The 12,428-nt window shown below is 39.8% G+C and overlaps 1 protein-coding gene across 4 annotated transcripts in view; it reads left to right on the top strand.

The window, feature by feature from the left end:
* The window catches only part of KCNIP2 (potassium voltage-gated channel interacting protein 2), a 395,028-nt gene that overhangs the window by 367,119 nt on the left and 15,481 nt on the right, over window positions 1-12,428 (top strand). For all 4 annotated transcript variants that reach the window (XM_063434930.1, XM_063434933.1, XM_063434932.1 and 1 more), the window contains 4 exons: window positions 5,457-5,581; window positions 7,084-7,153; window positions 11,731-11,801; window positions 12,190-12,297. In XM_063434930.1, coding sequence (XP_063291000.1) covers window positions 5,457-5,581; window positions 7,084-7,153; window positions 11,731-11,801; window positions 12,190-12,297 — 374 coding nt within the window. The remainder of the gene's footprint in view (window positions 1-5,456; window positions 5,582-7,083; window positions 7,154-11,730; window positions 11,802-12,189; window positions 12,298-12,428) is intronic.

Below are 12,428 nucleotides of genomic sequence, written 5' to 3'. Positions count from 1 at the left end.
CCCCCGGATTTTTCAGCTTGTGCTGCTATCATTCGTTTTAGTGTGAGAATACAGTGCAATACCAGCGCTGGCCAGTAGGTGGCGCTGTGAATGGAGAAAGGCAGGAAGCTACAGCTTATTCCTGCTGCCTCTCTCTCATGACTGAAACCGCAGGGGAGCAGCACAGAGGCAGCCTACAGAGCAGGTAAGTGAGGGATGGGGGGGTAAAGTAGAAGGAGCAGGAGGGGTCAGCAAGGAGCAGGAGGGGTCAGCAAGGAGTAGAAAGGGTCTGCAAGAGGCAGGAGGGGTCAGCAAGGAATAGGAAGGGGCAGCAGGAAGGGGTATGGACGGTCTGCAAGGAGCAGGAGGGGTCACCAAGGAGTAGGAAGGGTCTGCAAGGAGTAGGAAGAGGCAGCAAGGAGTAGGAAGAGGCAGCAAGGAGTAGGAAGAGGCAGCAAGGAGTAGGAAGAGGGAGCAGGAAGGGTCTGCAAGGAGCAGGAAGAGTCTGCAAGGAGCAGGAAGAGTCTGAAAGGAGCAGGAAGGGTCTGCAAGGAGCAGGAAGGGGCAGCATGGAGTAGGAAGGGGCAGCAAGGAGCAGGAGGGGCCAGCAAGGAGTAGAAAGGGTCTGCAAGGGGCAGGAGGGGTCAGCAAGGAGTAGTAAGGGTCTGCTAGGAGTAGGAAGGGGCAGCAAGGAGAAAGAAGGGGCATAAAGGAGTAGGAAGGGTCTGTAAAAAGCAGGAAGGGTCTGCAAGGAGCAGGAAGGGTCTGCACTGCAAGGAGCAGGAAGGGGCAGCAAGGAGCAGGAAGGGGCAGGAAGAATCAGAAGGGAAACTTTGGACATTCTCATCTCCCCAGGTAAAAACAAACAATATCAGTGTTAATGTGTTCACTTTTATTTACTGAGTGTCAGGAAACACAGAGGGCCGCTGGGTAGGGGTGCCGCTGATTGGCTAGATGGGTCAGCTAGCACTCTAAGCCAACCAGTAGCTCCCCATTCATAAAAACGTAAAACATTTTTATGAATCGGGAACTAGCGATTGGCTTAGAGTGTCAGCTGACCACTCTAGCCAATCAGCGGCACCCATGCCCAACGTCAATCTGCACTTCCTGACACTCTGTTTCAGAAGTCGAATACCACTGAGCGACCTGGAGATCTGGAGCTGAAGGAAGCCTTTGGGGGTAAACCATTTGAGAGCGGTTTCACCCCTTCAAAGAAAGAGCACCCAGGGGCCTCCTTGCATCACATCATTTTCATTTAGATAAAGTTGTTATGGTGACCAGAATGTTCCTGTAATTTGATGAAAGGAACACTATAGTGTCAGGAATACAAACATATATTCCTGACACCATAGTTGTGAAAACGCTATTCATCCTTGCTTTATGTGAAAAGGACTATGCTCCTTCCCTTTCATGACACTGTCAAAAAGGGGCCAAGCATGGATGTCATTACAATTATGCCCCCCCCGAAAAATTTCTGCGGACGTCCATGCTCAGGGTCCCCATGTTCCCCAGTGTCCCAATGTCTCAGCGTCCCCATGTCTCGGAGCTGCTGTCTGGACTCTCTGTGCAGAGCTGCTCCCCCGCGGATCAGTGAGTAGAGAGAGGCAGGGAGGGAGATGCTGTAACTTCTTATCACTGCCTCTCTCCACACAAACAGCGACCCCTACGGGCCGGCGCTGGTATTGCAGAATAATCGATGTTTATACTGAGACAGACATTTGTATTGCCGGTATTACTGCAATACCGGCACCGGCTAGGCAGCCTCAAATACCTGAGAAATACTTCTGAGAAATACCTGGCAACCCTACGAAATACATGAGAAATACCTGGCAACCCTAAGAGTAGTGTGTAAAAAAAAAAAAAAAAAAAAAGTAAAATTTTTTTTTTTTTTTTTAAACCAATGGGCCTATTGCATGGGCCTGGGCCTGGAGCTGCAGCTCCATCAGCCCCTATGTTAATCCGGCCCTGTCTGTATGGCCTCATTTTATGTGTGGAGGCATAAACAGGGATTGACCTTCCCCAGCCAGTTTCTATAAGGATGTAATCACCTTAAATACCATTGTGTGTTGCAGTGTTCGGCTGTCCCTTCACTGGGTCAGATGGACGTAACCAGAGCCATGAAACTCCTCCCAAATTCCTCTACCCTCTAACTGTATAGCTGGCTGTACAGTCAGACAGGTAGTATTCACCTTATGTAGAGACACCTCAGGCCAAATGTTTTCATTGACACACTTACAGGTGACTGGAAGAACCCATTTAACCCCTTAAGGACCAAACTTCTGGAATAAAATGGAATCATGACATGTCACACATGTCATGTGTCCTTAAGGGGTTAAACAAGAAAGTCCTGAGACAATTTGAATATACATCTATTTAAAGGACATCATGCCCATTCACACTCAGCACCATTAATTGCTAAGATCCATGAGAACATAATTGTCCATCTTACCAGGTAGCTGGTCACGGCTATAGGAAAGTCATATGATTACATCACTACGTATTTTGCTGGAATATTTGTGGGAGCTCAACAGATCATTGAACTGTTTGTAGCCTTCACGTCACTGGGGAGATTGAGAGGACCACGAATCAAGACTTTCACCTAGCCGCTTCCTGATACTCTTAGCAAACATCTCCATATACCCGATGAGAAATGTCACATTGATTATTTAAATGCCCAAAGTGATAGAGAGCATGTTATGTTTTTTTAATATTTTGTTTTGTCTCTTTTTTGCAATTCTTTTATTATAAATATAGTCATGTATATTGGAATCTCTCTTAGCACTGCTCGGTGCAGTTGACTTTGCTAAATGTATTTGACTTGTATTTCTCACATGAATATCATAACAATAAAACATTTTAAAGTATGATTATTTAACCCCTTAAGGACACATGACATGTGTGACATGTCATGATTCCATTTTATTCCAGAAGTTTGGTCCTTAAGGGGTTAAATACTATAAATGTGGGCTGGAACAGTTGTATATTTGTCTAATGACAATCATGATGCTTGTAAAGGTTTCAAGGCAACATGAGTTCCAAAGAAGCCAATCGCAGACTTGAATTTAGTACCTCTAGGATGACAACAAAACCTGTGTATTTTCTAAAAAGGGTTGTGATTTGGGAAACCTAGCACCCAGAACAATGCATATACCATCTTTCATCCTATTTTTACATTTTGACAAGTTTTCATTTGACAAAAGCCAAGAGATGCCTTCAATGCATGGCCCTAGAATTGCAAAGGAGTATGTGGACATTTCCTGGATATATCATCTTCTTCCAAGATGATAATGCTTCAATATAAACACTTCTAAAAATGTAAAGATTGATTTTATGAGCCCTGTGATGAAGTCAAAGATTGTACATGTCCTCTCCAATCCCTAAATGTAAACATCACTGAACTCATATCATCCACTAAACATCAATACAGATTTTATCCTCAAACAGACCTAATTTACACCAAAATGGCCAAACATAAAAAAATGAATACAATTCAATCCAAATTCCTGACAATTCACAATTTAAACAAATAATTTTAGACTAACTAAGAAGGATTTAGAAGTAAAATATATTAAAAGCACACACTGAGCACCAAAACAACTTTAGCTTAATGAAGCAGTTTTGGTGTATAGATCATGCCCCTGCAGTCTCCCTGCTCAATTATCTGCCATTTAGGGGATAAATTACTTTGTTTCTGTTTATGCAGCCCTAGCCACACCTCCCCTGGCTGTGACTGACACAGCCTCGATGAAAGAATGGCTTCATTTTCAAGCAGATCTTACAGCGCTGTGTGTTTACTTTAGACTCCTGTCCTGTTAATTGAACTTTAATGACATATTGGAGGCGTTTGCAGGCTCTAGCAGCCTATAAATAGAGCAGGAAATAAGTCCCTGTCCCACTTAGTCCTGCAATTGAAATCATTGCAATTTTTGAAAAACTGCAATAATTACGTACAGAACTAAGAATGCCTGTAAATCAGACAGCGGCTAGAGGCACTTCCCGGTCGCTAACTGACTTTTGGTCGCCTAACTGATGCTGGACATCCTCATGCTCTGTATGAGGACATCCAAGGTCAGTAAAATGATCCCCCATAAGACAGCGTTAAAGCAATGCTTTCCTGTGGGGAGGGCCTAATGTGATTGCGGTGCTCGTTGCACATGCACTTTAGCCTCCTATTGGAGGAGGCTAAGCACCAACCCAGCACCGGGGGAAGTCATCACTGGAAGTGGGTGCTAAAGTATTAAAGGGGTTTAAATGGTTTTTAACCCTTTATGAGCCGAGGGGAGAGCCGTAAGGGGAGACCAGAGGGCTCTATAGTGTTAAGAATGCAGATTTGTATTCCTAACACTATAGATTCCCTTTAAGCTAAAGTTGTTTTGGTGACTATAGTGTCCCTTTAATAATGTCAAAAGTGCAATTGAAATGTATTTTTTAAATCATACCTGTTACTTTTTTTTTTATTTTATTTTTTTTATTCTTTATTTTTATTGTGCTTTGATTGACATAACATACAAGCTCTTGGTGCCCCAATAGCATTCATCGAGCACATTTTCAAGCGAAACAGTTGAAGCATTAGGATTATCGGCACATTTTTTATACGTTCGGGTAAAGCTGATTAGAGCAGGTTATTAGTAAATGCAAGTCACAATAGCAGGGGTTGTGGGTACAAGAAGTTAATAGACATGACTGATCTGGGTTAGTAGCATGCTGAGTTGGTACATCATCCTAACACATTAACAAATTAGGAGGTTACAGTTTAGGTATATCAAGTTTTCCAAACAGTTATGTTATCAGAGTGAGGTTAGGTGGTCAATGTCTAACAGTGCTTGCCTGGTAACTTTTCTAGTATATCTATCATATGGGGCAAGTGCTCATTTGTATAGGCATAATAGGCAGGCCATACTTGTTTGTGTGTGCAAATAGTACACACCCAGAATACTAATATAATGTATACTGTATATGAAATAAATGAATGTATTTGGAATTAATGAATATTCTGTATATAAAAATCTAATAGATTTAGATGGCATTCCTAGTCTGTGGCTCTATATTCCAGTATTATATAATTTATAAGATTGGGTTTTTCCCACTGATTTCTACAGGTGGTAAGATACAGGGTTTATCCTATTAATCACCCCTCTGGCATTCACAGACTTTAGTAACTAGACGGGTAATGGCTAAACTTTGGCACTGCACCTGTTGAATATGTTTAACTATGCCCTTCTGCCATACGAACTGCTGGCTGTGCATTGTGTGAAATGCAGTCCAAAACAGCTACTGTGCCAAAAGCAAGCAGCCCTAGGGAGCATTAAATTAAAATCTTATATATTATGTAATCGTGGTATTGATCTTTTTAGAAGATTTGTTCTCTTAAGTGCAGCTTAAAAACTAAAAGCATCGTCTTTCTTGTATTGCCTAATCAGAATGACCCATTCTTTTCCTTCCATATTAATGCTTTTTGCTTGTTTTCTTTCTTTCAGATAGCGTGGAAGATGAATTTGAGCTGTCTACGGTATGTCATCGTCCTGAGGGATTGGAGCAGCTGCAAGAACAAACCAAATTCACAAAAAAGGAACTGCAGGTTCTCTATCGAGGCTTTAAAAATGTGAGTGTAAAGTAGTATTAGTTTTGTTTACACGGCTTAAGCAAATCTATTGACGTGTTTGTAGAGCACTAATTGGGACACCAGCGATCAAACCCAGAACAGATACGGCATTGCTTTATTGAACTCGAGACTGTTGGGAGGCATATTTATGACGTTCCTGCGTATTGTCTCTCCCAACCAATGTGTGCCCTCCTTGTCCTTGAAAAAGATGGTGTAATGTCGCTTGTTCAAGGAAATCTTCAGGACACGTATCGAAATCAATTCAGCACAAAGTAAAAGAAATATCCCAGCTTCCTACATTCCAGATTATCTTTTAATGAAGTCTCAATTTCCACTAGCTCATTTTAATCTGCCAAAATATTCTCTTCCCTTTGTATATCAGTTTGACAGTCAGTTACACATGAGTGATACGTCTGCATTTTGTTACTTTTTGTAACAAATAAGTTCAGAACCAGAAAACACAATACCTAGTAACCTGTCAGACCTCTTTTTGGGAGAATAGACACACAGTGCAAGGAGAGACTGTCCTACCTTTCCACGTCAGCACGGGAGGTATCGCTATGTGAGACACATATTGCATTGGCAACATTTGTTTTCTCTGCTGTTTCTCTCCGGGTTACTTACTAAAAGTGAATTGCAAAGCAAATTTGGAATTTAATGCTAATGTAGGCAAACACAAAGCATAGCTGACTTTTAGCTTTTTTACAGTTTGGCTATTTTATCCTTCAATTCGAAATTCACCTTAAATTCTCACTTTTGTGAATAACCCTGTTTGTGTTTTATCTCAATACATACTTTCTATAACTAATCAGGCTCAGAGAATAGCCCTGAACGTTTCAGAGCCAACATGCCAATCATGTGAATGCAGTAAAACATCCTGTCACTGGCAATGCTACTTTGGGACATTTTTGAAAAGTCTGTAGAAGACAAACAGAGAACAAGAAATCAATTTAAAAATGTGTTACCCAAGATCGCACTTTAAAACAAACAAAGTTACACACTTCTCGCAGCATAGGAAAACATTAGTTGAGGGACGTCTATCTGATAATTGGCATGACGGCTATATGGGTCCAGAAAGGTCGTTTGGTTTGGGAGCTCAATGGTATATGTGCATTTATGAACAATGTGTCCTTCCTGTGGACCTCCCAGTTTTGGTGTTCATATGTCTCATTTAAGGGGAAGGACGATGACAAATGTATACTACAGGAAATGCATTAAAATCACCGCTACCTTGTGTGGTTTTTAATAATTAAATGCTAGCAATATCAATTTCCGCCCACAATACAATTTGTTAAGATCCAGACAGGCCAAAAGTATGTTTCTGAGAAATAGCTTTGGTACTTCTTTATTCTTTGACCTTGTGTATGAAAGTATTCTAAACTACGTATACAGAAAGCTATTGTGTCTACAGTTCCAAACCTTGCATTAAATGGATATGTTTTGAATTCACTGTTCACTTATCACCAATTACCAAGAATTGACTTATTGATTTATTTTAACAGGAATGTCCAAGTGGCATTGTTAATGAAGATAATTTCAAACAGATTTATTCCCAGTTTTTCCCACAAGGAGGTGAGTATTTTATTTTTTTCGCCGGAAAATATATTTCTGTTGAGTTAAATTGACGTAAGTGCAGAAAGAGAAAAAAGTAATTGTTTGTGTGTTTTGTGTGTGTGTTTGAGTAAACAATTAATTTCTATTAAGATTTGGTGCAGTTCATTAATGCGGTCTTTTGAAATAAATGAATAAAGTTAATATTGGGTGGTACTGTTCAATAATAGTCCGATACCTAGATGTCAAATTGTGTTGTTCAAGTGAACTGAGGCCTGCCGGTGGATATTATAATCTATTCTTTACAAAGTGTCACTGTCAATTGCGCCCAACTCAGCCGGTGAGTTCTCATATTTCCTATTTAAGATAACAGAACATTATGAAAAGAAGTAGAATTTGGCAACAAACACTGACTAAAACAAATCACTACCCATGTTAGTTGCTTTGTTTTCCAATTCACAGTAAATTGTTATGAACTGACAATTAGATTTCATCTTGGCTAATTCAGCCTAAATTTTAAGATCACTTTTTTTAAGATTCAATCTTTCACAGTTTGATGGATTTATAATATACCTCAAGTTGTCAAATAAGTTTAACCTTCCAAATACGTATTCAAATTAGTACGTTTGGCTCTATCCAGTAAGAGTCGTTACCTACCAGCATTTGTAGCTGTTTGGACATGTGCTGGGGAGGTGCACGATCATGAATTGGATTAATCAATCTTGTGATTGTAGCACATGCTCAATTTGTCCTTAGTACTACTTTATGAGAAGCATTTCATTGAACAATGCCCAGCAATAATGAGGAATTTAATGATGCAGAAATAGGAGACAGATTGTCATTAGCTGCTAGATCCAGTTCTGCAGCCAACGGGTCATTTTTAGCTTTAATTTAAGAATTTAGTCAATGCATATTTTTTCTGTTGTTAGTGCCCTAACCAAATGCATTAAAAATTATGTATTTATATGTTTAATATGTCTCACCGATATACAGACAAAGGCCTGAATAGTCACGTTTATTTATAGATGGAGGAAGGATGTAGTTAATAGTCCAACTTTGAAACCCAAAAAAACCCCTAGAATTTGTGCTGTGTGTTTGTTCTGCCATAAATGAAAGATTTACTCCAAGCACCCTGAGCACTACTAAAGCCGATTATCTCCTAACAGCGTTGAGGGATTGAAGATGTACTCAATGCAAAATGTTTTTTTTTAACAAATCATAGCTTTTCTCCCTACGTTGATTGCTTTAATTTCAGAATGTTTTACGGTAATTAATATTTCAACCTGCGAGGTCAGATATAAAATCATAGGACCATAAATAAGGAAGCTATAATCCGCCCATTAGCTTATTTTGATTTGTTTTTTTTTGTCAAGCCCATTTTAAAGAATGCTACAGGTATGGTTTTAGACTAGTTATCTGATCAAACTATAGTGAGATATACCGAGTGCGTCTCTATGATGTAGATATTGTTGGCTGTTGATATGTTAATGAAATCTGTTCCTTCTGTGATGGTACAAGTGAGCTAAAACACTTCTAGGACTCATGAGTGGGAATTAGCCTTGCTAATAACCTGCTATTATGCACAATAAAAGAATCATTATAATGAAATAATAGCACCACATTATAGCAGATTAAAACACGTAACAAACAGTGCTCCATTGGCTTGTAGTCTTTAATGATCACCAATGAAGCTTTGTGACATGAAATGCCATTGATTCCCAAAGCTCAGCTACAAATCTTACAGACTGTACAATAAAAATATATATACTTTGTATAACTTTTCTTTTTTTTGTAGTTATATGCAAAATGTAATTGTTTAACTTCCTCTGAGAGCACATTTTTAGCTTACATGGATAATACATTAACCAACACTGGACTGAGACTAAAATTGTAATTTACACCAGTTTAATCACCGGCCCCATATCATTTCCCCATAGCCTCTAAAACACCCTCTTCACCATATCTAGGCCTCGACTAAATATTATTGTATACGCATTGTAAATGGTTTAATATTTTTGGATAAACCTTTTAAATGATTTAATATTATGAAGCGTATATTTACATTTTGTAATATAAAAGCTTATTTGACAATATTAAATCAAGGCCATAGTGTTGTGAATGTGAAGGTTTATTTGTCTAGTGTGGCAGTGTGTGTGAATGTGAGTGTATATGTGCAGTGTGTGTGTGAATGTGAGTGTATATGTGTAGTGTGGCAGTATGTGTGAATGTGAGTGTATTTGTGCAGTGTGAGAGCAGTGGTGTATTTGTGTAGCATGTCAGTGTGTGTGTGAATGTGGTTGTATTTGTGTAGCATGTTAGTGTGTGGGAATGTGAGTGCATTAGTGTAGTGTGGCAGTGTGTGTGAATGTGAGTGCATTAGTGTAGTGTGGCAGTGTGTGTGAATGTGAGTGTATATGTGTAGTGTGGCAGTGTGTGTGAATGTGAGTGCATTAGTGTAGTGTGGCAGGGTGTGTGAATGTGAGTGTATATGTGCAGTGTGTGTATGAATGTGAGTGTATATGTGTAGTGTGGCAGTGTGTGTGAATGTGAGTGTATATGTGTAGTGTGGCAGGGTGTGTGAATGTCAGTGTATTAGTGTAGTGTGGCAGTGTGTGTGAATGTGAGTGTATATGTGTAGTGTGGCAGTGTGTGTGAATGTGAGTGTATATGTGTAGTGTGGCAGTGTGTGTAAATGTGAGTGTATTAGTGTAGTGTGGCAGTGTGTGTGAATGTGAGTGTATTTGTGTAGTGTGGCAGTGTGTGTGTGTGAATGTGAGCTTATAAGTGTAGTGTGGCAGTGTGTGTGAATGTGAGTGTATTAGTGTAGTGTGGCAGTGTGTGTGAATGTGAGTGTATATGTGTAGTGTGGCAGTGTGTGTGAATGTGAGTGTATTAGTGTAGTGTGGCAGTGTGTGTGAATGTGAGTGTATTTGTGTAGTGTGGCAGTGTGTGTGAATGTGAGTGTATATGTGTAGTGTGGCAGTGTGTGTGTGTGAATGTGAGTGTATTAGTGTAGTGTGGCAGTGTGTGTGTGAATGTGAGTGTATTAGTGTAGTGTGGCAGTGTGTGTGTGAATGTGAGTGTATATGTGTAGTGTGGCAGTGTGTGTGAATGTGAGTGTATATGTGTAGTGTGGCAGTGTGTGTAAATGTGAGTGTATATGTGTAGTGTGGCAGTGTGTGTGAATGTGAGTGTATATGTGTAGTGTGGCAGTGTGTGTGAATGTGAGTGTATATGTGTAGTGTGGCAGTGTGTGTAAATGTGAGTGTATTAGTGTAGTGTGGCAGTGTGTGTGAATGTGAGTGTATTTGTGTAGTGTGGCAGTGTGTGTGTGAATGTGAGCTTATAAGTGTAGTGTGGCAGTGTGTGTGAATGTGAGTGTATTAGTGTAGTGTGGCAGTGTGTGTGAATGTGAGTGTATATGTGTAGTGTGGCAGTGTGTGTGAATGTGAGTGTATTAGTGTAGTGTGGCAGTGTGTGTGAATGTGAGTGTATTTGTGTAGTGTGGCAGTGTGTGTGAATGTGAGTGTATATGTGTAGTGTGGCAGTGTGTGTGTGTGAATGTGAGTGTATTAGTGTAGTGTGGCAGTGTGTGTGTGAATGTGAGTGTATTAGTGTAGTGTGGCAGTGTGTGTGTGAATGTGAGTGTATATGTGTAGTGTGGCAGTGTGTGTGAATGTGAGTGTATATGTGTAGTGTGGCAGTGTGTGTGAATGTGAGTGTATAAGTGTAGTGTGGCAGTGTGTGTGAATGTGAGTGTATATGTGTAGTGTGGCAGTGTGTGTGAATGTGAGTGTATATGTGTAGTGTGGCAGTGTGTGTGAATGTGAGTGTATATGTGTAGTGTGGCAGTGTGTGTGCATGTGAGTGTATTAGTGTAGTGTGGCAGTGTGTGTGAATGTGAGTGTATATGTGTAGTGTGGCAGTGTGTGTGAATGTGAGTGTATTTGTGTAGTGTGGCAGTGTGTGTGAATGTGAGTGTATACGTGTAGTGTGGCAGTGTGTGTGAATGTGAGTGTATACGTGTAGTGTGGCAGTGTGTGTGAATGTGAGTGTATACGTGTAGTGTGGCAGTGTGTGTGAATGTGAGTGTATTTGTGTAGTGTGGCAGTGTGTGTATTTGTGTAGTGTGGCAGTGGATATGGCATTTGGGAAATAGTTATGTATTGAAGGAGTGTGTGAAAATATGGGAAAATATTTTAGCTGATGCTGTCGAACAATGTACAAAGTGCTGCTTTGTATAGCTTAGCTCAGGAGAGCTAAAGGAAGTTTCAGCTGAAGTACTTCTGGCTCTCTGGAGATGGTAGCAGGGGTGGGACTGAAGCCCTGTGGACCCCAGTTTAACTCCTGACAATGGGGGGCTACAGGACACTCTGCAAACCATAACCACTAGAGTGAGATGTAGTGGTTATGGTGCCTGGAGTGTTCCTTTAAATATCAGTTTTCTACACTCCCTTTCTCTGCATTGTCCATATTGCTATCATATTGTTTATTTTAATATATATCAAGTGAGGTGTTACATTGTAAGATCTGTACAATGGGATCTGTTGTGCCGTTTACATCATTAACCATGGTTTCTTGTTCTGTTTATATTCTAGACTCCAGCATGTATGCACATTTTCTATTCAATGCATTTGACATTGACCACAATGGTTCTGTCAGTTTTGAGGTGAGACGTTGTGATGTTGGGAGTCAGGGTGTCGTGGTGGTAATGGTGTGTCACGATTTCTTTTAAGTGTGCGACAATTCTTAAGGAGTGTTAAATGAAATGTAAGTCTCATATCCGGCAGGCATTAAAAGTCCTCATAATTAAAAAATAAACACATTTACTTACTTGGGTTGTTCAAAGATTTACTCATTAATTTTGAAACCTTCCATTTCAAAAATTATAATTATTCTTAAAAAGGCATTCTTCCAGGAAAACACAAAACAAATTATTAATATAAAAGGTTTATATTAAAAGCAGAACGTTCAGTTTAAATCACGCATTGTGCATCTATTAGATGTGTATCACTGAGTACATCTTACGTATGTTGTCTTTTTTTCTATTTGTATAGGATTTTGTAGCAGGGTTATCTGTGATTCTTCGAGGCAGTATAGACGACAAACTGAACTGGGCATTCAACTTATATGACTTAAACAAAGATGGCTGCATCACTAAAGAGGTAATGCGATGCTTAATAATATTTATATAATTATAGATCAATACTTTTTTTATTTTACGGCCTGCAGAGTAGTCCTTTTAGATATAAGAGATTCAACAGAAGGAGGAAAGAAAATTGAGTGTTAACAACCA

The sequence above is a fragment of the Pelobates fuscus genome, chromosome 10, assembly GCF_036172605.1.
Source record: "Pelobates fuscus isolate aPelFus1 chromosome 10, aPelFus1.pri, whole genome shotgun sequence".
In the NCBI taxonomy this organism is placed as follows: domain Eukaryota; kingdom Metazoa; phylum Chordata; class Amphibia; order Anura; family Pelobatidae; genus Pelobates; species Pelobates fuscus.
This window is presented reverse-complemented; position numbering and strand designations above follow the sequence as displayed.